Source organism: Gastrolobium bilobum, unplaced genomic scaffold, assembly GCF_033153095.1.
Source record: "Gastrolobium bilobum isolate Gb01-03AN ecotype WA unplaced genomic scaffold, APGP_CSIRO_Gbil_v1 utg8372, whole genome shotgun sequence".
NCBI lineage: Eukaryota > Viridiplantae > Streptophyta > Magnoliopsida > Fabales > Fabaceae > Gastrolobium > Gastrolobium bilobum.
The window spans coordinates 120674-148052 of NW_026897597.1; the positions used below are offsets into that span (position 1 = coordinate 120674).

General features: G+C 33.5%; 1 protein-coding gene across 1 annotated transcript; it reads right to left on the reverse strand.

Moving 5' to 3' along the window:
• Nucleotides 1–5779: 5779 nt before the first annotated feature.
• Nucleotides 5780–27378, reverse strand: LOC133308418 (uncharacterized). Its single transcript, XM_061509030.1, is given in 8 exon segments — nt 5780–5879; nt 11418–11749; nt 11984–12643; nt 12817–12948; nt 22721–22841; nt 23025–24887; nt 24949–25440; nt 25592–27378. Coding segments are annotated over 8 exon segments (5487 nt in total).
• Between the last annotated feature and the right edge of the window lies 1 nt (nt 27379).

Below are 27379 nucleotides of genomic sequence, written 5' to 3' on the forward strand. Positions count from 1 at the left end.
AATTATTTTTGCATCTGATTTTGATAATTTGATTGCATTTTATGCTAATGTGAAGTTGAAATCATGAGAAGTGTTTATATTGAGGTACAAGCAATGAATTTGTTTTAAAGAAAGTATGATTTAAAAGGTTGAAAATTTTGAATGTTTGTGAAGTTCTGTTGTCACTCGCTCAAATACTCGTACGTTCGAGTAAAATGGCGAGGTAACAAATTTAACTCGCTCAGATGCTCGTACGTTCGAGAAAAATGGCGAGATAAGTAATCAGCTCGCTCAAGTCATCGTACGATCGAGAAAAATGGCGAGATAAATAATCAGCTCGCTCAAGTCCTCGGACGTTTGAGAAAAATGGCGAGAAGTCACGAAAAATGATTTAAAAGAACGTTTTCAGTTCTCTCAGTTTTCATAACTCGAAAATATATTTCTCTCTCTTCAAAAATCTCTCTCTCTCATCGTTTTTCAGAATTCTTCAAGAGCCAAAAGCCATCTTAGTGAGATTAATATCTTTGAAGCCTTATTGTGTGCAAGATTCATGAGTGTGTGAGATTGTTTAATCATCTTCTTCCAAAATTTCCAAATTTCCATCAACATTTTCATCTTCTTGAACCGTAAATGAAATGTATCAATGTTGATGAGTTTCTTGATCGATTTCTAAATCAAGCTTGGTTGATTTGAAGTGTTGTTCATGTTTCTACAAGATTGAAGGTTTTGAAGCAATTAATTCAAAATTCTTGGAACCAAAAGTTCAAGAACCCTAACTACATTCTCCATTTCTCTTTGCTGAAAACTTGAAAGCTATTGTGGTAATATCTTAAACCTTATTTTGAGCATTCTTTTGGTATACTCTTGATTCTAGATATTGTTGATTTGATTTTCAGTTTTCTTTTTGATATATTGTGAATATTCTGATTTCTCTGTTTTGATTTTAAGTGAATATAATAGAAATCTTGATGTTCTTTATGTAAGATTTGCGTTTCTAATTTTTGTGAAAGATTGATTAAAAAAATATCAAATCTGAATTTGCTTTTACACCTTGTTATACATTGTGTTAATTCAGATTTTTGTTTGAGATTCACTGTTTAAAAGCCTAATCTTGAATTGTTATAGAAATTTTATTGTTGGAATATTAAATCTGAATTTTCTGTTTTAATTGAGATATATTGTGCTTAAAATTCAGATTCCGTGTGGTTTATCATTAAGTGATTTAGCTAGAACTAATTCTGAAATTTTTGTGAAATTTTGAGAGAAATTACAAATCTGTTTTTTCTGGATATAGTGTGATAGTCTCTGTTTAAATCAGAAATTTCAATTGTCCATCATTTAGTACTTGATAGTATAACTTACAAGTTCCTTATTGCTGAAAATTTGAAGTTTGTAATACATATACTTGTGCTCTAAATTTTCTGCATACATTAAACCATTTTGGAGCTTGTTGTTGCGCCTTATTTGATATATCAAGTGTGATAGGACATTGTAATAAGTTGATAAATTTTCTGTTATAAATCTGAGATATTGTATTGTTTGTTTAAAGTGAAGTGCACGTGTGTGTAAATCTGTCCTAGGTGTGAGGGTGCAACTGTGTGGGTTGACGACCTTGTGCTTGGCTTGAGAGTGTGTCTCAAGGCCTGGAGCCTCAAGAATCCACTAGGTAGAGTGGAGGTCTTATGTGAGAGGAGTCGGTGAACTCCGTAGGTTCGACTTGAGAGTATTCTCATAGCTTGAAGCAGTGTAGGCACTATGAAGGTTTTTGATATTTTGTTTGATTGCTTGTGTGACGCGTGTTTGTAAAACAGGTACACTTGTGATAAATAAAATATCTGCAACAACTTCAATTTGGACGTAGCACCCTACTTAGACTTAGTGGGTGTGAACCAGAATATATCGTGTCTCTTGTCTCTTTGATTTAATTTCTGAATATTTTTTTAGAGACTTAAAGTAACACTGATTTCTGGTTTGAAAGTGCTATAGCAGTTTTCTGGTGACATATTAAAAGTGTTATAGGAGAATTAATATTTTCAGTTTTGTTTAAGAAAATTACATTGCTGCGTTTATACTCTATAAATTGCTAAGGTGTGCTTTCAGTTACTATATTGTTCTTAACATTTTGAAAAATTATTTTGGGCATATAGGGACTAAAGAAAAATTGTGTGATTGTTTACTGAATTCAAATAGTAATATAAATTGATAACTGTTAGTCTTATTGTGTTGGTGTTGTGATTGAACTTGTTAGTTCAACTTTGTCTAGACTTTACAAATTTAAGGATCTACTAACAAAATATTTTTGAAAAATTTTAGAACACCTATTCACCTGCCCTCTAGGTGTTCAGTAAGCGTCCTGTGTAAGAAGCCGCTTGTCCAACATATTCTACACTTGGATATTTCACTCAATGTGAACAACGCATAGACTTTCAAGTATTAAATAACATAATGATTAATATTTATTTAATCTATTTCATATGCCATTTGTTGTATGGTTTTTGTTTAATCACATATTTTTTTTATCTTAACTTTTTTTTATTATTTTGTGTTAATTTATTAAATATATTATGTAATATTTATAAAATTTTACCAAATTATAACTAATTCAACTCCAATCAAATCAATAGTTTATAAAAGAGTATCTTGTTGATTTAATGTCTGGTCCCATTTATTGATACTGCCTCTGCTCGGAACAGTGCCAAAAATGTCACTGTTCCCTAACTTTTTTTTTCTAAATGCAATGCTAACAATGTTAATTTTTAATATGTCACGTGGACAAGTTCCTTGGGCACTGTAACGAACTCAGTTTGCTGATGTGTCACTTTTCTAGTGGACACCAAGTTCGATACCTAAAGTAACGAACTTGCCCACGTGGCATATTGGAAATTAATATTGTTGGCGTGACATTTAGGGAAAAAAGTTGGGGAACAGTGACATTTTGATCACTGTTCCCTCTCACTCCAACGAGTTGGTTGCCATGTCGAAATTTGATTTGTTTCTCTACGTGTGCCTATGTGCATATTTACAAGGGAATTTTAATTACTTGTACCTTTATTTATTTTTTAATCATTTATCCCTCTGTAATTTTGTCATCTACACTCCTCTTTAATATTGTTAAATTAATTAAGTATACCTATTTTACTCTTCTTAAAAGAAAAAATAAAATGATAAAGAAAAAATAAGACCAAATGTTATGAAAACTTAGAACACTTAATAAAATATCAAAATAAAAAAGAGCAAAAAAAATCAAATGTGTTATGTGTCTAAATAAAGTAAATAAATGTATTAAAAATAAAAAAAAATAAGATTAAATCACAACAGTGACAAAAAAGACTAAAATTAAAAAAAAAAGTCTAAATGAAAAAGAAATTAAACACAAAAAAATAGAAGAAAAAAAAGATAAAAATATTTAAAAAATCACAGTTATCAATTTCGAAAATATTTTCTTTTATTTTGTTTCTATTTTTTTCCTTGGTGTATTTATTCTTTTTATTTTGATATGTTTGGCCTTTATATATCTCTATTTTATTCTCTCTCTTTTTAATTTTTTTATGAAAATCTTTAATAGATGGTGTGATATAAGGCTAAACAAAAATAGAGGAGAAAATATTTATTTTATTCTCTCTATTATATTCTAGAGGTGCAATATGGGTTGAGCCCGGCGGGTCAACCCGTCAAAACGGGACGGGTTGGGTTGAGGTTTTCAACCCCCCAACCCACCTCAACCCGCCCCGCCTAGAAGTGGGTCAAAACGGGTTCAACTCGTCGGGTATATATATATATATATATATATATATATATATATATATATATATATATATATATTTTACAATTAGGTAGTATTTCATTAGTCCTTAAATTTTTGTGATATATAATTTTTTTTTTATCTTAGTACTTCTTATAAAAAATAAAGAATAGCAATTTTATTTATGACAAATGTTATCTATATATAAATTTCTAAAGAATGTTTGACAAATATTAATATACATTTAAGATTGAGACTAAAAAAATACAGAGAAGTGTGAAATAAAAAAAAAATATTAAAAAAATTCATAAAATATAATTTATTTTTAAATTTTAATTAATTTTTTTTAATTGACGGGTTGGTGAGTTGACCCGTCAACCCACCATAAAACAGGGTGGGTTCATTTTTCCAACCCATATTTTTTGGCAAGTCAACCCGCCCTGCCCCGTTTTTGGCGGGTTGGTGGCGGGGCGAGGCGGGTCAACCCAAATTGCCACCCCTATTATATTCTACCCTTCTAGTTTTTTTTGTCTTCACTATATATTTTTTCTTTTGGACTATTTTTATTTTTATTTTTTAAATTTTAGTCTTTTCTATCACTGTTGTGATTTTTAATATATTTGATCTTGTTTTTTCTTCTATTTTTTTCTTATTCTATTTTCTTTTTTTATTTTGAAACATTTGATTTTTTTTTACTATTTTTTATCACTTTATTTTTTCTTCTTAAAAGGATAAAATAGTTATACTTAATTAATTTTCTAACAGTATTTAAGGAGGGGTATGGATAAAAAATCACATGGGGTTAAGTGATTCAAAGTAGGAAAAAAGGTCTGTCATTTTAAATGACACACCTTACATCATTTCACTCTCACAAAGAGGTGGGACCCACGTTTTTAAAAAAAAATTCCCGCACTCTTTCTTTCATGATTTATCTATTTCTCTCACTTAAAATAACATAACTTTATATCTTTTAAAATGATACATATTTTTTCCTTCAGAGTAATACCACCGGGGTTTTTTGAATTTTTCCCTATTTACAATTTATTAATGAAATAACCATCCTACCTAAGTCATTTAAAAAGTTATATGATTCAAAATTATTCCTCTCACATCTTCTTGCTATTTTTTATTTTAGGAATATTAAAAAAAAATTATTTTAAATGAATGACAAATAAAAAAAATTGCGTATTAACTACCTATCAGTCCTGTAATATCAGTATATATAAGTATTTTAAAATATACATTGTAAAATATTTTGCACTTTTATAAAATGAATATAAATGCCAATTTAGCTATACATAATATTTAAATTTATATATTTTATTTAAATACCAAAATAATTAAACCTCAATCCTGTCCTTAGTCATGCTATAATATTGGAGTCATGTTGAATTGTTGATGCGCAGAGAATTCCAGTCAAATTAAATTCGACTTAACCGGTTTGATGCTTGCACAGGATCAAAATCATTCCTTTAGTTCTTTAGTTAAGAAATATTATTTGATTAAATAAATCGAATATTTAATTTTTAAAATAATAATAATTATGTTATTTATAACAATTTTTATTTGTAACATTAATTAATATTTCTGTGAAATGAAAAGATAAAAAAAATAATATAATGAAATTTAGGATGTACAGCAAAAATCAGTGAAACTTGTTATGTACCAATATCGTTAATGGACCGAGCAAGTTTCAACCTGTTTTGCCCCACTTTCTGCACCCTTTATTGATGATTCTGCATTTTTCTTCCTCCATGCAACAAAGGTCTTTCCTTTTCCTAAAAGTAATTAAATAAATTTTTTTAACTATATCTTAATTGGGAATAACATCTTTGCCTTTAAAGTAGAGAATTCCTATGTGCCATAGAGAGGAAAACCAAGAGAGAGTAGAAATCAATGAAAGAGAAAAATAGAAATGGTGACCCACTAAAATTTCTCTATGTGGCAGATAGAAATTCTCTGCCTTCAAGGCAGAAATGTTATTCCCATCTTAATTTCAGCTTTTGTACAACAATTTGGATCAACAAAGCCATATACATGATTACATGTATCTACAGTTTAATATATAAAACACAGGCAAATCATTATGAGATTTTAAAGGTTTTTTCATTTTAAACTAACAAACAAATCAATGAAAATAGTTATGACTTTTATTAATCTTTTGAGCAGAGTTATATTTATAAATTTTTTGTTACAAACTCTTATAAACTAACTATGTATTCCGGAGAATACAAACACTTAAGTGTGTACTACTCGAAATACATAATTTAGTTTGTAAAAATTTGTAAATATAACATATCTTATCTTTTACCTTCTTGTTTCATGACCTTATAGCCAAACAGGCTCTGGTATCATATTAAAGAACTATTTTAACTCAAAAATTTAAATTGTTAGGAGATGTTTTTTAATGATATCTCACTAAAGTGAATTTCTTTGGACAATAACTGATAATTGGATTTATGTTGAAGCAATTTAGGACCTAGTACATTTGTATGTTTGTCTAATTATCATCGTCTCGCGACAACACAAAGCGTAACCCTCTTATAGCGCAGATCTGTGAAGAATCTCTTTGTGCTTGAACACTCTTCACGAATTGATCTCCTCTGTGTCACAGCACGAATAAATCTCTTTGCGTATCTGGCAAACCTTTTAGACTGTCCTTAAGGGGGAAGGAGGAGTGTATTTGCACTCTTTCTTTCAGATATAGACTTACCTCAGCAACAACACCAAAAAGGTTGATGACTAAAAGTGAAGAATATATATGGGTACCAAAAAATCCTTACTCTAAGCTGCTTAGACTCTAGATTTCTTAAGCTCTACTCATAACCCGACTTTAAGTGAAAAGAGATACAAATGAGGGAAAAACAAAATCTGTTGGAATTCTTATGTAGAATGCTACATGCAATCAATAAGAAGTTGGTTGGAAATATAAAGAGGAAAGGAGATATGAAGGGATGTGTAAGGGAGTTTCACCCGGGACAATGTGAGTGGTACAGGAGGTTTTGTTAGAGCCTAGCCTCGGTAACTCGGAGCCAATTGAATGCTTTGCAATTGATAAGGGTGTTTCCTGTTTTAAAATACCAATGACAAGTTACTGATTAATATTAAGAACCTTGGGATACACCACTCCAAAAGCTAGCTCAAAAGGTGGGAGTGCCCAAGTCCTTATAAACTCCATATTAGTTGCTCATACAACCAATGTGAGACTATATATCTCAACACGTCCCCTCACGCAAGAGCCCTTTAGGCTAGAAAAGAACCAATGTGGCTCAAAAGGTGAGAGTGCCCAAGGCCTTATAAAGGCGACATTAGATGCTCATACAACCAATGTGAGACTATATATCTCAACACGCTCCCTCAAGCAAGTGGGGGCGGTGAGGATCGAACTTGTGACCTTGTAGTCACTCAAGCTCTGATACCATGTTAAAAATCTTAGGATACACCACCCAAAAGCTAGCTCAGAGGGTGGGAGTGTTCAAGTCCTTATAAACTCCACATTAGTTGCTCACAACCAATGTGGGACTATATATCTCAACAATTAATAGCCTTAAAAGTGAACCTCATCGCTTTGAAATATTATAACACAAGAAAGTCTAAATAATACAAGAAGGCAACACATTTGGAGAAGAGTCACAATAAAATAGTTAAATCCTCCACAAATACTCAACATGGGAGGCTCTAGGGTCATCCTCTCCTAGCTCATTCTTCCATATCCGGTTTCTAGATAAATCTATTAAAAGGTTGATGCTGATCTAGATGGTTTTCATGGAGGTTCATGACTATATTAAAAGGTTCATGATGCTAATCTATTAGAAGTTTCATGACTATATTCTTGATTTAAAATGTGTTTCAAACTCTGGTGCTAACGTCCTGTGATATGTTTTGCGGGCTTAGTTATTTGCGTATGAGCATTTCTGGAATGCAGGTACTGAAAATGGAGCTGCCACTAAAAATTTTGATTGGAAAAATTAGAAAATCTTTTTTTGTCTTTTGCAAATTAGTCTTTGAGATTGAACAAAGTTTGGGATTCCTCGTGTGAGAAAGGGTGGAGAATAAACCCCACAGCATCCACAATACACCTATCATAAAGCTGTTAATTACCTTAAACTGGTTGCGTGAATTTCATTTTATCCTTTAAATAATGGGGAAAAATATTTATAATTTTATTGCAGAAAAATTTTCTCTGTTATATTCACATAAAAATGAATAAATACTACAATAAAAAGAAGAAAGAGAAAATATTAATGAGACTCCCTCACTTTTACGTTAATGTGACCGAAAAACATTAAACCCATAAATAGTTAATGATAAAAAATAACAAATTAAAAATAAATTCTAATATTTATAAGAAGCTAAGAATGTAACTTTAATATTTAAAAATTACAACAAAACAAATAATTATATGATGATGATTAAATAAAAAAATAATTATTTTTATATTTCATAATGACAAACTAATAATTACATGATGACTACTAATAAAGATCGAAGGAATCGGAACCTTACATCTATAAGATGACACACTGACTATTACATGTATATAATGGAAAACATGAAGGTAAAACAGTAACTAGGGCGTGGGTTCAAACTCTGCTGATCGATATGAGGACTTTTTTTTTTTTTTTTTTTTATAACATGCCGATATGAGGACTTTGTTGGTGGGTGATATGTAATTTCTCCCATAAATTCTCAACCCTAGTGGAATACCGGTGTCTGACCCCACTTAAACTTTTATTTAAAAAAAAACAGCAACTAGGAACAAGACACAAAAATAATATTATAAAACTTGTATCAATAGGAACTAGGAACAAGACAAAAATATTATAAAATTTGTATCAGCATCCGTGAAACACAAAAAACCTTTACGTAACATGCGTTATTAACACCTTAAACTTACAACCCACCATGCATGCACATCGAGACCATGATGCAAGAAGGAAAATGAGTTAGCCAACTTAAATTCAAGCAAAACATCATGTGAATTCCCTGCCTACGTAGAGATAACGCAACATTGAAAATAAAAAAAGCATTTAATTTGTAACTAACGAGGCATTGAATTACTCCATTCCAAAACAATATTTGCAAACAAACAATACCATCTCCGCCCAGCATCAAATTATCAAAATAACATCATGACCGAAACACACACAAGAAAATAATTAAAAAAAATTCATGGTAGCTATCCAAACACAGACGTGAAGTATTGCCCTAGACAATTAAAAATTGTACTTTTCTTTAAACTCACAAGAAGGAGTATTCAAATTCATTTAGAGAATGAGATTAATCAAGATAGGTTACATACAAATTGTGTCAAGAACTAGAAAGAGCTTCAAAGGAGTTTTTAATTTTCTCTACACAGTAAGGTTGCAAGATCGCAAGCTTCTTTCTTCTCCCTTCCTCTTCGCTTGTAGTCTCTTCCTCTATTCTTTAGTGGTCGCTGGCTTTTTTGTCTTAGGTGAACCAGAATAATTGAAAAATGAAATGGTCGGAGAGCAGGTTTTTTTTTTTTTTTTTTGTATAGTATTGTCCTGGTCAAAAAAATAAGTGCTACAATTTCTAAACAAATTGCTAGATTAATGCTGTACACAACTGAATTTCACATTATTGATTGGAACAGGGTGAAGATATACGGGTTTAGTGTTATCCTACAACCCAAAATTATAAATAAAATAAAATAAAATTAGGAATACATGAAAATATAAATGCAAAAAAAGTGTAGAATGGAAAACAAAACTTTCCAAAATTGGAAAAAAGGAGTATCTATGTGTGTACTCGCGCTATCCGATGCATATACATCTTGCTAAAAAAAATTAGGACATACATGGAAATAGAAATACAAAAAAGGTATAGAATGGAAAAAAAAAAAAACTTTCCAAAATTGAAAAAAAGGAGTGTCCATGTGTGGACTGGCGGTGTACGCTAAGTTTTGCTTTCACACATGTAATTGATTGGACGTTCTGCGTGTATTGTCAACAATTATTATAGGGTTGGATTTTTCTTAGGTTGTATTGGATAATTTGTTATCTTATGTAGCACACATAAAAATAGTGAGATTCTCTTTTTTTTTCTTTTTCTTAGGTTGTATGGAATAATTTGTCTCAAACAGCATGAAAAAAATATTTTTTATTATTATAATGCATCAATTCATGCTATGTGATGTATTAATGTCTCATAAATCAATTAGGAGCTCATTTCGGGTACAACGGGAATAACTATTCGTTTGCCAAAATATAAAAATATGAGATTTGGGTGAAAATAAATATAAAGACAATGATAATTTAAAAGTATTAATTTTTATCATATTTAGTAGCACCAAAATTATTTTCATCATCTTTGAAAAAGTTAACCTATTATAATATGAATATTTTTGACTCAAATAAATCGTCTTCTGTGCGAGAAAATTGTGATTTATCCAAAATATATATGAGTTTGGTGTTTATCATTTTAAATGACATAAGTTATGTTATTTTAAGCGAGAGATAGACATAAGGAATAAAAGTGGATAGTTTTTTTAATTTAAATTTTAAATAAAAAATATTTTATTGTGTCTATCTCTATCTTAAAATAATATAACTTTATATCATTTAAAATAACAAATAATTTTCTTAATATATATATATATATATATGAAGTAGGATCTTTTGACACCTCATATGAGAGCCATTAGATAAAAAAAGATCAACGACTCTAATTTGTAAGCATATGACATCATTGATCTTTTTTGATCTAATAGCTCTCATATGAGGTGTCAAATTTTAAATTTGACACTGATATCAAAAGATCCTACCTCTATATATATTCATTCATGTAACATTGTCATGTAGCATCGAAAGCAAGTAGAATTGAAAATATTGTACTTTAAGGCGGTTTCATAATATATGCGTCCTAACAAACATGATGCCATGTGATAAACCTGTCACGTAGCATCGAAAGCAAGTGAAATTGGAAATATTGTACTTTAAGGCGGTTTCATAAGATGCCATGTGATAAACCAGCAACTTAAATATGAAAGCGTACTACACCAACCAATCTTGTTCACATTTCCCATCACCATATAATATATTATCATCAGTTATTTACTTATTAGTGGTGCAAAAAAATGCTATCGATGTATCATTTTCGTTTAACAAGTAATTAGCAACTAAAAAAAATAAAAAAAAATTTGTCCAAAACAAAAAATATGATACTTATTTTAATCCCTTATACAAAAAACTAGTCGTCTGGTTCTTATAAAATTTAAAATGGAACCTTTTTAGTCGTTTTAAGGGACTAATGTGAGTCCTTTCTGAATTTATGAGGAATCACAATTTCAACTAAATGAATGTACTTTGAATTTTTTAGATACATCGAGATTAAATTTTTTTTTTATAAAAAACTAAAATGAAAATCGTATTTTTTATTAACCGACACAAAAAGCACTTTACTCAAAATCCTAATTACTAGAGTAACTGTCATCAATAATGCGATACTACTAGATCTCTATTGAAAGACTAAAATAGAGTAACTGATTTTGCATAGTCCCACTAAAAATTAAAGGAACAACGTCTTATAGTTCTCTCCGGACATATCATGAGTGTTCTTCCGCTTATTAAAATTCTAAAACTGAAATAAGTTTATTGGTTGATGAACAACACATTATTACTGAAAAGAAGCCAGAACGTGTAGGCCCTAGGCCCTAGCTACCTATGCTTTTCACTTGCGCTTGAGAAGAGCATACAACATGACTAATTTTAGCTTCTTTGAATTCATGATATCTGGAAATTCCTTAACTTTCTCAGTGCAGCGATCAAAAAGCTCATCAATAATTCCTCCACCAAAATGCTTCTCAATTAACTCTTCCAGCCCTGCTCTGTACATGGCAACAAAAATATGTGCACTTGGGATTGCAAAAATATCTTTAATATCCAATGTTTCTATCCACTCCATACTGAAACTACCATTTGTCTCTAGAATTGCCTTCACACTCTTAACAGGTGAGTAAATGAGAGGCAGATTGAAAGAGTCCACTTTTTCTTCACTAATCAGTCCCTGCATTAAAGCCAGCCATGAGGTTAAGTAGAATAATCCAAGTTTCAGATTCGGAAAGCATTGGATATCTTTGTGGTCATACATGCTAATTCCAATGCAAAAGCCTATATAATCAAAATTTCTTGATTAATGGGGAACAAGAAAAAAAATCCCATGCAAAAATAGAAAAAGTCATTCATTGATTAGTTTCATTCATAACCTATGTAAGACAGAAAAAGCCAATAGGTTTCTTACCCCTTTGCTCATGTCCACCAGGCAAGATCCCAAAAGTTCAAAAACTCTATTAGGGTCTACTTCTGAATCAAGAACCACGTCTGATGTTACAGGAATTTGAAGTATCATTAGTCCATTTTCCACAAGTTCTTGTTCTCTAGCATGGAGGAAATTTTCCAAGTCCAATTTATATTGGGTTGCATAGGCATCTGCAATCTCCTTGGGAGCATTTGTACAATGAATCCTCCCTTTGTTCCATGCACTAGAAGTTCTGTCTGTAATTTCTTTGGGCACTGTAGAGAGCCAGCATAAAGATGAAGAAGAATGGACCAAATGAAGTGTTTCTTTTGGAAATAAGCGTCCACGAAAAGAGCCAGGCACACCAGCTGCAAAATACTTCCTATTCGGTGGAAGATTTTTGAAGAGCGTGTTGAAGTCATTTGTGACTTGGTCATTAAAGAAAACTTGGAGTTCTAAACTTTGAACAGCAAGACCATGTGATTGGAATTGGTGCTCTATTGCGTCTATTATAATTTGTATTGCAAGAAATGTATTTGGTCCTGTAGAGCAACCCATATCTGCTATACAAATTGAGCTTGTGTGTTCAGCATAGGCTCTGGGATCAAAGCATTTGGCTATTGTCTCCCGTATCAACTTTTTACGAACCTCAATCATATCTCTCTGCAAAAACCATTACATAGCTATAACTGTATACAATTTAGCAAATTGATGCATACAGATGAGTGCATGCCATTTTGTCACCATCTTTATCCATGCTTAAAGTTACTGGTGAGAAGAATAAGATGAACATGAAGCAAGGTGTTATCAGCATATATAATAGCCAATTAATATACCTGAAAGTTGGAGTTTTGAGCATAGCTGTGAGGACCCTCTCCTCCTTTCATTGCATATGATTCGTTCCCCATCTCTATTTTAAAATCCTGGTCGCTGGTGTTATCTACTTTCACATGCTTTTGTAAGTTTCCCTGCAAAATAGAAATACTTTTAAGATTAACAAGAACTTAAAAGAAATTGATTTCAAGTGTTAGATATTGACTATCAAGACTTCTCTATATTTTCACAACTCAAAATTATTGTTATATAAGTTGTGCATTTAATGATTTAAATCAAGTTTAGTTGGTACACAGAAGTTAGAAATGGATGATGATCCATGTTTTGAAATGGTAGTTGTATATGAACCATACCTGCATTTTCTTATTCTTTACCTGTGTTGGGGTGACAATGTATGACACGATCCGGACATTAACACGAATTTTTTGTGTTCCAGTCAATCCATTTTTATTTTTGTGTCGTGTTATTATTGATAAAAAAAATCATATCATATCTAATGTCAATCCGTAACTGATCCGCGATTTTCTAATTACTTATTTATCCATCTTTTTATGAACCAATTTAAAAGTTATTTTTGTAAGAGATTATCATTTCTGCTTTGGCAGAAAAGAAATTTCTACCAATAAAACGTAAAAATTCTCTCTGATTCCTGTCTCCCTCCACTGAATTTTTTTTTTCTACCACTAACATAAATATATAAACCCCATAAAATAAAACAAAACACACTAGAGTTACTATTCTTTTCCTTTGTCAGTTCGTTAGTGCCGCAGAACAGCACAACCAACACTCTTGTCTTCTCTCCTCTATCTCACTATCTTGCAACGCACTTCTCCCTCTCCAAGTTTCCCTCTCGCTACAAATCTTGTTTAGTTGTTTTGTTCCAAAGCAACACATCTTGTTCCAGAGCAGCACATTCCAGTGCTTTCGAAGACACCAAATCTGAGTTGTGTTGCATCCCATCACACTCGACCACCGCCTCCACCATATCCACCACCTCCGTAGCCTCCACCGCCACCGTTCCGGTTGTAGCCACCCTCACGACGACAAGGTTACAAAAAGAAAGAGAGAAAGAGACCCAGATTAAGAAACAAGGAGATAGGATACAAGGAGACAAAAAGATATAAACTTCATAAAAAAAAAGTCACCTGTGCCCGAACAGAAAAAGTGAAAAAGAAGTTTCTTCTATAAATATTCGCATGGGTTGGAGGAACCCAGGTTCTGGGTCTGGAAGATAAGGATGGGAGGGTCTGAAAGTGAGGCTTGATAGAAGACAAACCTTCCATTGAAGCGCGCTTGAAGAAAAAAAGGGAGGGATTGCGCAACAAAAAGGGTAAGACGAAACTGAAACTGAAGTCCAAGAAGATACGTTACTACACACCCAGGCCTATTTGGAAATGTCTATAAAAGGAAAAGAAACGTGGAGGAGAGAACCGTTGTCGGTCGCATTCAAAGACGCATGTCGTGTTAACCAGCAAAATAAACTTTAATAATTGTATTCGGATTGGAAATTTTCACACTAATAATTAATCAGGTCGTATTCGGGGTTGATGTTATTCATGTATTAGACATCAAACCAAACCGCGAATTCCACCCCTAATAATTAGATCTTCGTCAATCCTGACACAATCAATATGGACACCCATAAATGTGATTCATCTAGTCAGATGTAAAATCTAATTTATCAAACAATTGATGATCACATGATTTTTTTCTTTCCCTACACACACCACACAATTAATTGTTTATCATATAACCTTTTTTTTTTTTTTAAAAAAAGTTTATCATATAGCTTTTTTTAAGATACAATGTTATAAGTAAATATCAATTATTAAATTATATATTATTATATTCAAATTATTTATAATTTAGAATTTATAATCATTAAGTTATTATCACATATTGAACAGTTAAATTAATTATATATAGGCAGTATAAATATAAATATTATCAATATAATGTAAAAAACATTAAATTAATTTAAAAAATTTAAATTTTAAAATATTATATTCATTACTTTAAATTAGGCTTACCTATGTATAAAAAAAAGGCTAACTTACATTAAACCACCTTACACTTTAGTGTGTTTTTAAAATACCACCCTACACTTATAATTTAAATAATTAACTCCCTTAAACTATAAGAATGTAATGCAGCAATTAATCATATTTCATAATTTAAAGACAAAAATACCCTTAATTTCAATCTAACACCCAATTTTTTTAATGGTCTCTTCATCGCCAACCATCATCCATCATGTAACAATTCAATATTCGAATTTTACCAATACGCAAGGATGTTGCTTAATTGAAGAAGTGAACCTGGCCAAAGCTTTATATATTGCTTCTCCTTGATCAAATGTCAGCATGTCATTCTGCTTAAGTTATTGATTTGGAGTCTATCGTAATTGAAGTATTGATGTTCTTGAAGTGGAATCCTTAGTATCCCTATACTTTTTGTGAAGATGAATTTCTTCAGTTGAATTCAGCTTTGAAAAATCCAAGAACTTAGGTATCTAAATGAAATCAGTTAGAGGGCTTTCTTGTTGTACATCTTCCATCTATTTGATTCTACTACTGTAACTGCATAGTGTAATGTTATTGTTTGCAATGATCTATCATTCTTTCATAAACATAGCATACATCTGGCGCGTCAATACCTAACGACTGGTTCACCATGTACCTCTTTTATTAAAGCTTTATTTTGTTTATTAGGTTCTAGCCTTGGGCACAATGATGCCCCTTTCGCTAAACTGAGTTCTTAATTCCGATACAAACATCTTCACCTCTTCACAAAATGATATATGCATTCCCTTAAAAATTCTCGATAGACCCAATCCTCCGATTTTACTTAAACAACAAAACAATTTTTTCAGTATTCAAATTTTACCAAAAATATTGCAAACGTTAGGTGGTGTCTGACGACAATGGCTATTGAAGAGAATAGGGATATTTTAGTCTTAAAATTGCTAAGTATGCTTAATTGTTGTAATGTGATAGATGAGGGAGGTTAATTGTCGCAATTAAAAGTGCAGGATGGTTTTTTGAAAACCCATTAATAATAGGGTAGTTTTATGTAATTTTCCCAAAAATAAAATAAAAATAGGCTCAGCTAACATTTGTGTCAAACGCTGGCTGTTTGACACCTAAGGACAAACTAGCTAAAATTTAGTAAAATAGATTTAGTGAAAATTATTTTTCCAAGGGGTAATTAGCGGATCCAGCGATACTATTTTATTTTTATTAATACATTATTGCAAATAATTTTCATTTAATAATTAATTAATTATTAGTATTGATTGAAAATTATTAACATAATAATTGATAATTATTTTAATATATTAATTAATATTTTATTTGAAGTGAAGAAGTGGGGAGAAGTGAGTAATTTACAATAAGAAGAAGAATATTTTTCGTTGTTTTTTTTAAAACAAAAAGTATGGACTAATAGCCATCTTTTTATTTAAATTTGACGAAAAAAATAAAATAAAATAAAATAATATTACGGTGAAAGTCGCGATGCTAACCACCTGGTTAATTAGAAATTCGCATTCAATGATTGTACAAGACGCATCAGACTTTTACGCAGATAAACTACCCACACCTCCACAAAAAAATTTAAATATTATTTTTATAATAAATTTTTTTGAAATCGTTATATTTTTTTAAAGATTTGATGTTTGTCCTTTTAAATGACATAAGTTATGTCATTTTAGGAGAGAGATAGACACAAAAAATGAAATCATGGGAAAAAAAGTGGGTGGGTTTTTTTAATTTAAATTTTAAATAAAAAATAATTTCTTGTGTCTATCTCTCTCTTAAAATGACATAACTTTATGTAATTTAAAATGACAAATAGTTTATTTTTTTAATCTATTTAGGAATCTTTAATAACTAATCAAACCCAAAATTTGAAACCGGTCACGCCACAAAAAATAGGCGCATTGAGAGTTGGATCATGCCCATACTAAGTTGGGACCAGTCACGCTCAAATGACCCTTTTCTCGAATCCTAATTTGTTTTTGGCGTACAAAAAATATTCCAACGCACATAATGATGCTAGGGATTAATACTTTTTATATTATTGAAAATAAATTTATAAAAGATAAAATTATTTTATATACATATGTAAATGTACGTGAGGCCCACATGAAGCATATAAAGAGAAGAGAAAAAAAATATAAGTCATATATATTTTTATATATATATATAAGATAAAATGATCATTTATATATAAGATATAAAATACTAATCCATAGTATTATGCAATAATGTGATTGTGTCCCACCCCATATGTTGTCTCGTTCATCTATCTCCAATGTCATACTTGGTCTTATATGTCTATTATTTTTCAGGAAAATATTTATTATTTTAAATGACATAATTTTATGTCATTTTGGTTGTTTTTGCATTTTCTCTTCCCCACTTTTTTTTTCTTAATTTTATAAAAAAATGTAAAACAATACCAAAAATACACTAAAACGACATAATTTTATTAAAAATGATATAAAATTGTGTCATTTAAAGTGATAAATATTTTTTCCTTTTTTATTTACTTAAATTTTTAACGAGAATTTTTTTTTGTATTAATAAAGCTTAAACATTTAAGTAAATAAAAAAAATGCATTCGGTTTGTGAATTTGTTTTCGTATGACGTTTAGTATCCAATTTTTTTTTCTTTGTTACTACAATCGGTTAAACATATATATATATATATATATATATATATATATATATAGGATATTATTAATATCAATTAATGTTATTATCAATATCATTATTAGTTTGTTTCACCATTAGATCGACAATATTGATCTAACAGTTCTGATTTAATTTTTTAAAAATCTTCTTTCTTCTCCCTACATAATATTTTATATTTATTTTTACTTTTGTATAGTTATGATTCCTCATATTTAATATAAAAACATTAAATATGAAGAATTATAACCATACAAAGATAGAAATAAATGTAACTATTAAATTAACATAAACAATCTAACGGTGAAACAAACTGGTAATAACATTGATAATAACATTATCCTATATATATATATACTATTTGCTTCTTCTTTTTAAAAAGTCCTTATCTGTTTTTGTCAATATAAAAAATATATTTACTTTTTTATTTCCTTCATTTTTATTTTCGGTAAACTTTCTTCACGTTCACTTTATTCGTTCTTGTAATTTTTTTAATTTAAATATCATTTTTATTTTATTCTTATAAATATTTTGGTTTAAATTTTTATTTCACTTTAAAATCATGTGATTATTATTATTATTTTATAATTATTTGTATTAGTTCTTTAGTTTTTAGTATAGGTCAGAATTTAACTTTTATTTATTAGTTTTTATCTGTTTGTCTTTTTCTTTTTTCTTTTTGCATATCGCGCTATCGCGCCAGAGGGAATAATAGCATGTGTACGCTTCCTCTCTTATTAGGTACTGTAACGCACTGTTTATATAACATGAATAATAGACATAAATAAACTAAAGGTTAATTTTTTTCTTATTTTACATGAGAAAAATTTTTCATGTTACACACAATTAAAGGTGGGTCCCATCTTCATTTTCTTGTCTTCACACTTTTTTGTGGACCCCACTTATGTATTGAGTGTGTAGCATAAGAAAATTTTCTCACGTAAAATGAGAAAATTAATCCCCATAAACTAAATAAACAAAATTTATATGTTTATACAGTGTTGGGTTATTCAAGTGGGATGAGTCTCATATTGATTGATAATGGATTAAGTGAAGTGAATATAAGTGGATGGATCCATGAACCCAATGTCTTAAGGTTTTGGATTGAGATGTGGTGTCGAATCTACTTGTTACGGTTGATGTGGCTTAGCTCATTGGTGGTGTCCCCCACCACTGGCTTTCTCTTGAACTCGCTTTACAATGATGTCGTCGATTGAAAGGGAGTAAACCGATGATGAGTTTCACACTTGAGGAGGAGATTGTTGGATTATTCAAGTGTGATGAGTCTCACATTAGTTGGGAATGAGCTAAATGAAATTGACATAAGTGGACGGACACATGAACCCAATGCCCTAAGGTTTTGGGTTGAGATATGATATCGAATTCACTTGCTATAGTTGATGTATTTGATCCACTTAACTCATTGGTGGTGGTCACCTGCTACGGGCTCCTCTTGGACCCGCCTAACAGGGGTATTAGAGTTGGGTTGTGCTCGAGCTAGCCTGGTCTTTGGCTAGGAGGCGAGTTGAGTATTTTGGGCCTAGGTACTCAGTTGAGGGCAAACATATCAATGGTGAGTTTCACACTAGCTAGCATATTAATGTTGGGTTTCACACTTGAGGGAAGATTGTTGAGATAATCAAGTGTGATGAGTCCTACATTAGTTGGTAATGAGCTAAGTGAAGAGTATATAAGTGGAAGGACTAGTGAACCCAATGACTTAAGGTTTTAGGTTGAGATGGTGATGTCAGACTCACTTGCTACGATTGGTGTAGCTTAGCCCATTGGTGGTGATTTTCCGCCACGGTCTCCTTCTGGACCGCTGACATACACAAATTCAAAGAACATAAATAGTGTCTACCAAAAAAAAAAACATAAATAGTAGACATATACGAGTAAGTATGACATTGGAGATAGCAGTATGAGGCAGCACATGGGGTGCCTGGGAGTGACACTTTTTAAATCCCATAAAATAGAAAGATCACAATCACATTATAACATAGTACCATTTTGTGCGTTTAAATCATTTTTTTTTATAAACTTATTCTTCACAGGAAGTAATTATATTCAAGACGAATACATGATTATGACTTTAAACTCTCCCAAAGATAGTATTGAAGAGTATCGAACACATACTTTTACCCCTATTTACTCTGTTCCATTGCACCAACTGAACTATCATAATTTTGTTGAAATCATTTTTTGTACAACAAAAAAATTTAGGAATTGAAAAAAAAGGGTCGAGTCACGCCCAAAATAATGCGTCTATTTTTTAGTGTGACCGGTCTCACTCTATTTTAGAAGTGATTGGTTGTTACATATTTTAAAAAGATTCAGAAATGTAATGTTTTGTGATTTTTTATTAAAAAATAATATTTAAATTTTTTTGTCACCACACCGCTCGTTCTTTAATAGAAGTCAATTAACGGCAAAAAAATTAAAATATTATTATTTAAGTAAGAAATTACAAAAACATATCAATTTGGAACTATTTTACAGATCTATAACAACAAGTTATGCCTAAAATAGGTGTGACTAGTCATGCACAAATAAGGCATATTTGGATTCTTAGTCGCTCCCAATTTGGGCGCAACTCACTCGGTGATGACACGTGGCAATTGAAATCAACAATTTTACCATAAAACCTCGTAAGACCATAACTTTTGATTTGGTTGTTTGAATGAGGTGATTCTTTTTTTGATTCCACATAACTTTTCGAGATTTATGCAATGATATCTCATTGAAGGAGATTTGGTAACAAATATTCAATTTTTTTCGAATTTGCAACAATGATGCCACCACAAGAGCATTTTATCTCCCAAAAGTTTCCAAAAAAAAAAAAGACAACATACATTTATTTGTTGGAAATGTTTCTAATCATCATAGTGGTTTCCTCTCCAACAACATGCATAGGCAACAAATGAAAACAACAACAATTTTTTTCTTACGAAAATCCTTAAAGTACTGATCTTGTTGCTGAAAAAACAGTTAGTTCAGAGACTATCAATGGCAAAAAATGAGTGGCAAATTGTTGGCTCGGGTTAATGGAAGTTGGTGGAATCATTGTAACAGGTAATGGACACAGATGATGAAGTTCTTGTGAAAGAGATGAAGAGATAATAAAGTACTACTATTGAGGAGATATGGAAATGGTAAAACTAGGCCAAAAAATTGATGGCACATGTTATAGCTCATCCTGTTGGTTTAGGGACTTCTGGGTTTAAACGCTCTTGTGGTTATGACATCATTGTTGCAAATTCAAACCGTATTTGTGGGATACAGAACTCCAACTCAAACTTCAAAAGTTCAACTTAAATAACATCATTCACATTTGTAAAGATAAAATGTGCCAAATTGGGCACAAGGGAATTTTTTTGACTCAATCCCCTTTGGGAATTTGGTAGTACATAGATCTCAAAAAATATGTGGAATAAAAAAAATGCACAGATTGGGTGCGACCAAGCAACCTAATATGCCTTATTTGGGTGTGACTGGTTGCTATAAATTCATAAATTAATTCTAAAATATTATGTTTTTGTAGTTTTATTTAAATAATAATATTTTAATTTTTAGTAAAGTATCTTTGGAGTGCTCAAAAAAAATTACAAGGGTTCATTTTAATCTCTTAGAAAGAAAAATTGACTTATGGTTCCTTTGAAATTTAAAATAGACCCAGATAGTCAAAATCACGGTCTTTCTGAAATTTAAAATAGACTCATATTAATCCTTTTTTTGTTTTGAATTTCAAATAGACCACGAGTCGATTTTTTTTTAAAAAAAATTGTAATTAGTTGTCTTTTTTTTAAATTAAATTAAATTGATGATTATATAATTTAGAGTAAATACCAATTTTTGTCCCTGACAATTTTCACGAGGCACATTTTAGTCCGAACAATAAAAAAGGCTCATTTTAGTCCCTAATATTTGAAAAAAAAAGGGTCACGTTTGTCCTTTCGTTAGTTGGCATTTGACGGCCCAACTAACGGAGCACATGTGGATTGCTGAGTCACCGTTAAGTATGCCACTGTGGAAGTAATACGATGTCGTTTTATGTCTTCTCTGAGCTTTGGACAACTGACCTTAGGATCGAAGGCTATTTGGTCACTAACAAATTTATCGAAGCCCTATTTAGTCCTTAACACTAAAAAAATAGACATGAAAATAGAAGTTGCAAGGCATATTGCATCAAACCACAAACATTTCAAACCCAATGGCCCTATTGCAGCTCAGGGTTAATTAGTTTGTTCTTACAGTTATTCAAGCACCGAACCTCTCCACCTTGAGCTACACCAAACCCATCATAATCAAGTTTATGACTGAAAGGCAAACGAGGTTCAACATTCAGCTCCTATTACCGACTTCAAAATGTATATAGACGTTCACGTTTTAAATTGCTCACATAATCTTCTTAAGTTAGACGGTGGGGTCGAATAATGATATGGGCTCTACGCTACCACGGAACCAAAGATCCTCACCTGTCTGCTGATGTCATAATCACAAAGGGGTGTTGAAGAAGAAGCTAGCCATGTAATCGTGAGAACTTTAATTCCGTTTAGATTGATGAAGAAAGCGAAAATCATGACAAAATAGTGGGATCCAACCACCAAATAAACTGTCCAATACATGATATCATTGTAATTGTTCCTTGTGTGAAGGTGGCTAAAAGATGTTCAGCATTGTTAGGATACACACAGTTCCCAGTAACAACAACAATCAACACACACAACATTGGTTTCCTTCGTGCTCAATTGTTACAACAAAAATTGGGTTTTGCAAATCAGAAAGAAAGAATAATAAAAACAATAACTTGGGGTTGTGATAGGTATCAGAGATTAATAGAATGAAAACTGATGGAATTTGTAAATGTGTTATTAACTCAACCTCTAAATCAACAACTATATCATTAATATTCTCCAACTGTGAAGTTACAAGTAATTGAAAGCAAAATTACAAGTATGAGAAATACGTAATGACAATGTGAAACAATTCACAATAAGAAATAGCTGCTAAATGATGTACTACCCAGAACAGTTAGAGAGGTCTGGTTCTCTCCCAATTCACCCTAAAAGGATGCCCAACTTCCAAATTCCAAAAGATACTATTCACACGCTCCCTACCCCTATATGTAACAAACTCAGTAATTGTAATAACACCTTTTTGCTGGAAGCGTGACCTCCCTTCCTTACATTTGGTTACTGTCCACCTGATGCACCTGACGCACCCCACTATCCACGTCAGCAGCCTTCCCACTAAATGTGCTCAATGTTGCTGACTCATCATTCTCATCATTCAGGATCCCTTCATGTTGTTTCTGCCTTCTTTTGTACACCTTCCTAAATTTGCCCCTGCCCACAAACGTATCAATACTCCCCCCCCCCCCCAATTTAACCACCTTGTCCTCAAGGTGGAACAATGGAAATTGATTATTAATCATGAAAAATTCTTCCCATGTGTTTTCAAAAGAAGGTAAGTGTTTCCATTTAATCAACACTTCCAGATTTCCATGAGAGTTGTACCTCCACTGTAAAACGTCCTCTGGCTCATATTGTAATTCCCATTCAGCAGATATAATAGCTGGTAAAGGCTGGGTCACTGTTGCAGGTGAGATAGCTTTTTTCAATAAAGAAACATGGAACACTGGATGTACTTTGCAATCAAGAGGAAGATCTAGCTTGTAAGCCACTTCGCCAACTCGAGCAACAATTTTGTAAGGGCCATAAAACCGCGGACTCAACTTTTCATTAATCTTGTGTGCCAATGTCTTTAACCTATAAGGTTGGAGTTTTAAATATACCATGTCACCCACTTCAAAAACCAATTCCCTCCTCTGCTTATTGGCTTGAACCCGCATACGATTTTGGGCTATCACCAAGTGGTCATGCGACTCCTTTAGAACCACATCCCTTTCTTGCAACATTGTTGAAACATCTTCAACCACACAATTCTGGTTGCTGTCCCTGAACAGAGTAGGTGGCTCACAACCATATAAGGCCTTGAATGGTGTCATGCCGGTTGAATCCTTGTATGTAGTGTTGAACCAATATTCATCCCAAGGCAACCACTTGGGCCATTGTTTCGGTTTTGGGCTACAAAAACACCTTAGATATGACTCTAAGCAACGATTGACCACTTCCGTTTGCCCATTAGATTGGGGGTGATATGCAGTGGAGTATTGTAACTTGGAGCCAACCATTTTAAACAACTCAGACCAAAATGTGCTAAGAAAGATCCTGTCACGATCAGACACAATGGTTTTAGGGAACCCATGTAACCGTACTACTTCACGAATAAAGACTGATGCAATGTCTTTAGCTGAATAAGGGTGACAGACAGCCGTGAAGTGAGCATACTTGGTCATTCTGTCAACTACTACAAATATAGTGTCCACCCCAAACGCCTTGGGTAGGCCACCAATGAAATCCATTGACACATCAGCCCACACTTGTGTAGGTAAGGGCAAAGGCTGCAACAACCCCGCAGGTGATAGATTCTGAATTTTGTGTTGTTGGCATAAATGACAAGCAGCCACATGATCCTTAATCTCCTTCATCATTCCCTGCCAGTACACCACTCCAGCAATGCGTTTGTAAGTCCTGAAAGCTCCTGAGTGTCCTCCCACCTGTGAATCATGAAATTCCCGAAGTATCAAAGGAATTAAATGGGACTGTTTTGGAAGGACCAATCTGTTCTGATACAGTAGCCTCCCTCCACACAAAGCAAACCCATTATGTGAAACAGGATCGAGTAGGAGATCTTGCAGTATAGTGCGCATTACTGGGTCAGCCCTTATTTCATCATCCAGATCATTGAAATGTGCCAAACCAACCTGTGAGATAGCAGAAAATTGCATTTGCCTGGAAAGGGCATCCGCCACCTTGTTCTCCTTCCCCGGCTGGTATTGAATTTCAAAATCGTAACCCAGCAACTTGGAGGCCCACTTCTGCTGTTCTGCATTTAAATTCTTTTGATCATTGAGGAACTTTAAACTCTTCTGGTCAGTTTTCACCACAAAGTGACTACCCATTAAATAATGTCTCCATTTTTGGATGGAAAAAACAATTGCCATCAACTCTTTTTCATAGACAGATTTGCTCATAGCTCTCTGAGAAAAACCTTGGCTTAGGAATGCAACTGGTCTATTTTCTTGCATCAAGACAGCCCATATTCCCTTACCAAAGGCATCTGTTACAACCATAAATTGCTTGTGAAAATTAGGTAAAGCTAACACTGGAACTGAAATCATTGCCTTTTTTAATCTGTCAAAGGCTTCTTGTGCATCTGGGCCCCACTTGAAATTATCTTTTTTCAACAACTCAGTCAATGGTCTTGCAATCTTCCCATAATCCTTTACAAACTTCCCATAATCCTTTACAAACTTCCTGTAGTAACCAGTAAGACCTAAAAACCCCCCTCAACCCCTTGATATTGGAGGGTACTGGCCACTTTTCCATAGCTTCTACTTTCCGGGGGTCAGCCATAACTCCTTCTCTTGTAATTATATGGCCCAGGTACTCCACCTGCCGCTGTCCAAACACACATTTTTTTTTATTCGCCACCAGCTGGTGCTGTCTAAGTGCCTCCAGCACCTTCGCAAGATGTATTATATGCTCCTGTTCATCCTGACTATATATCAAGATATCATCAAAAAATACCAAAGAAAATTTCCTAAGGAATGGCCGTAGCACTTCATTCATGAGAGCCTGGAAGGTTGATGGAGCATTGGTGAGACCAAACGGCATCACCAAATACTCATAATGACCCTCATGGGTCCTAAAAGCTGTTTTAGGGATATCCTCCTCCCTCATCCTAATCTGGTTAAACCCAGATTTTAAGTCAAGCTTGGAAAAAATCTTAGCCCCTCCTAACTCATCCAGTAACTCTTCAATCACAGGCATAGGAAATTTATCGGGCACAATGTACTTGTTTAATGCCCTATAATCAACACACACAAGCCAACTACCATCTTTTTTTTTTTACTAATATTACAGGACTAGCATATGGGCTCACACTATGCCTTATCCACCCATTGTCCAGCAACTCAGAAACTAATTTTTCTATCTCCGATTTTTTATGAGGAGGATACCTGTATGGACGATTGTTAGGTACTTGGCTACCTGGTTTCAGTGTGATTGCATGGTCCTGCGTTCTCTCTGGAGGTAGTCCCTTGGGTTCACGAAAAAGATCCGCGAATTCTTCCAGCAACTCATTCAACTCTGGCCAAGTCACTGCTTCTTCATTGTTCTGATAGGGCCTCTGTTCCACGAGAAATCCATCGCCTCCATCATATAATGCCTTCACTATAGACTTCATAGATGCCACAGCCCTAGACAGAGAGGGATCCCCTCGGAGTAACACCTCCTTACCTCCTTGTTCAAATTTCAAGGTCATATCTTTGAAGTTAGCCTTGATTTCTCCCAGACCCGTTAGCCATTCCAACCCTAATACCACATCCGCTCCTCCCAATTCAAACAGATGTAGATCTTGTCGAATCTGATGTCCCTGTAACTCCAAGGGTAACTGTCTACACACACCTTGGCAAGACACCCTATGACCGTCGCCAACCTCAACCCAAAATCGGGGTGTATTATCAACCTTCAGCCCCAACCTATCCGCCACGCTTTTGCTGACGAAGTTGTGCGAAGCCCCACAATCAATCAAGGTCACCACTGATTCGCCCCCAACCGTTCCCCACAGCTTCAATGTTTGGTTTGAGGATAGCCCCAAAAGACTGTGCATGGATATTTGGAGAGCCTCCTCTCCTTCCTGCTGTTCTGCCGCGATTATGACCTCAGCTCCCCCTTCTAACTCGTTCCCTTCATCTCCTTCTTCGTCTACGATGAGCACCTGTAGCTGTCGCACCTTGCATCGATGGGTTGGATTCCATCGCTCCTCACACTTGAAACAGAGACCTAACCGCGATCTCTCTTGCATCACCGCCTGGGGTAATCGCCGGCCAAAACTCCGCCCGCCTAAGCTTGCTTGGCTTTCCATCTGGGTAGGGCTTCCGTGGTGAAAGCTTTGCGTATTGGAGTTTGCTTTCGTAGTGGCAGAGTGTGTAGAGGCTTCTATCACAGGTGTCCTTGGGCCGCTTAAGTTGGGCTGACCCGAATTGGAAAAACGGGTCGATCCATAACCCGATCCGCTCCTGGTGGTTTGGGCCCATCTACTAGCCCCAATTCCATTACTCAAGCCCACTCGTCCAATTCCCTTAGCAACCCACGCCTGGTTTCTCCGTTCTATCTTCGTGGCGAGCTTCATCATCTCAGAGAGTCTGTTCATGGGATGCATGAGCAACTCTTCTCGAAGACTATCAGCTAAGCCGTTGAGCCACGCCCCTCGAAGCACTTCTTCATCTTCGAACCTCAAGTGACTTACTATTTTCTCAAAAGCTACCATGTATTCAGCCACGCTCCCAACTTGTTTCAGCGTGAACAGAGCACGATAAGGATTATCCTCCATCTCCGGTTGAAATCGGCTTAAGACGTCTGTCCTGAAACTTGCCCAGTTTGCGTTGGGGGAATTAATTTCCCACCACTGGAACCAATTTAAAGCTTCTCCTTCCATCACCAATAATACCGCTGGTAACTTCTCCTCATCAGTTAATCCGTTTACTCGGAAGTATCGCTCCACCTTATTCAGCCATCCGAAGACATCTTCTCCGGAAAAAACAGGAATCTCCAACTTCCTTTCTTGTGCATTTAAGATATTCCCCCCAGTACCACCGTTGGTTCCCGTTGAACCCGTTCCTTCGGTGTTAAATTGTCCTGCCGTTCTGATGTTTATCAGTGCATCCAACCTTCTCAGTATCTCCGCCTGACTCGCCTCCGTGTTTCTCACCCTTTCGGATAGTTCATCAAATCTAGCCTCCATA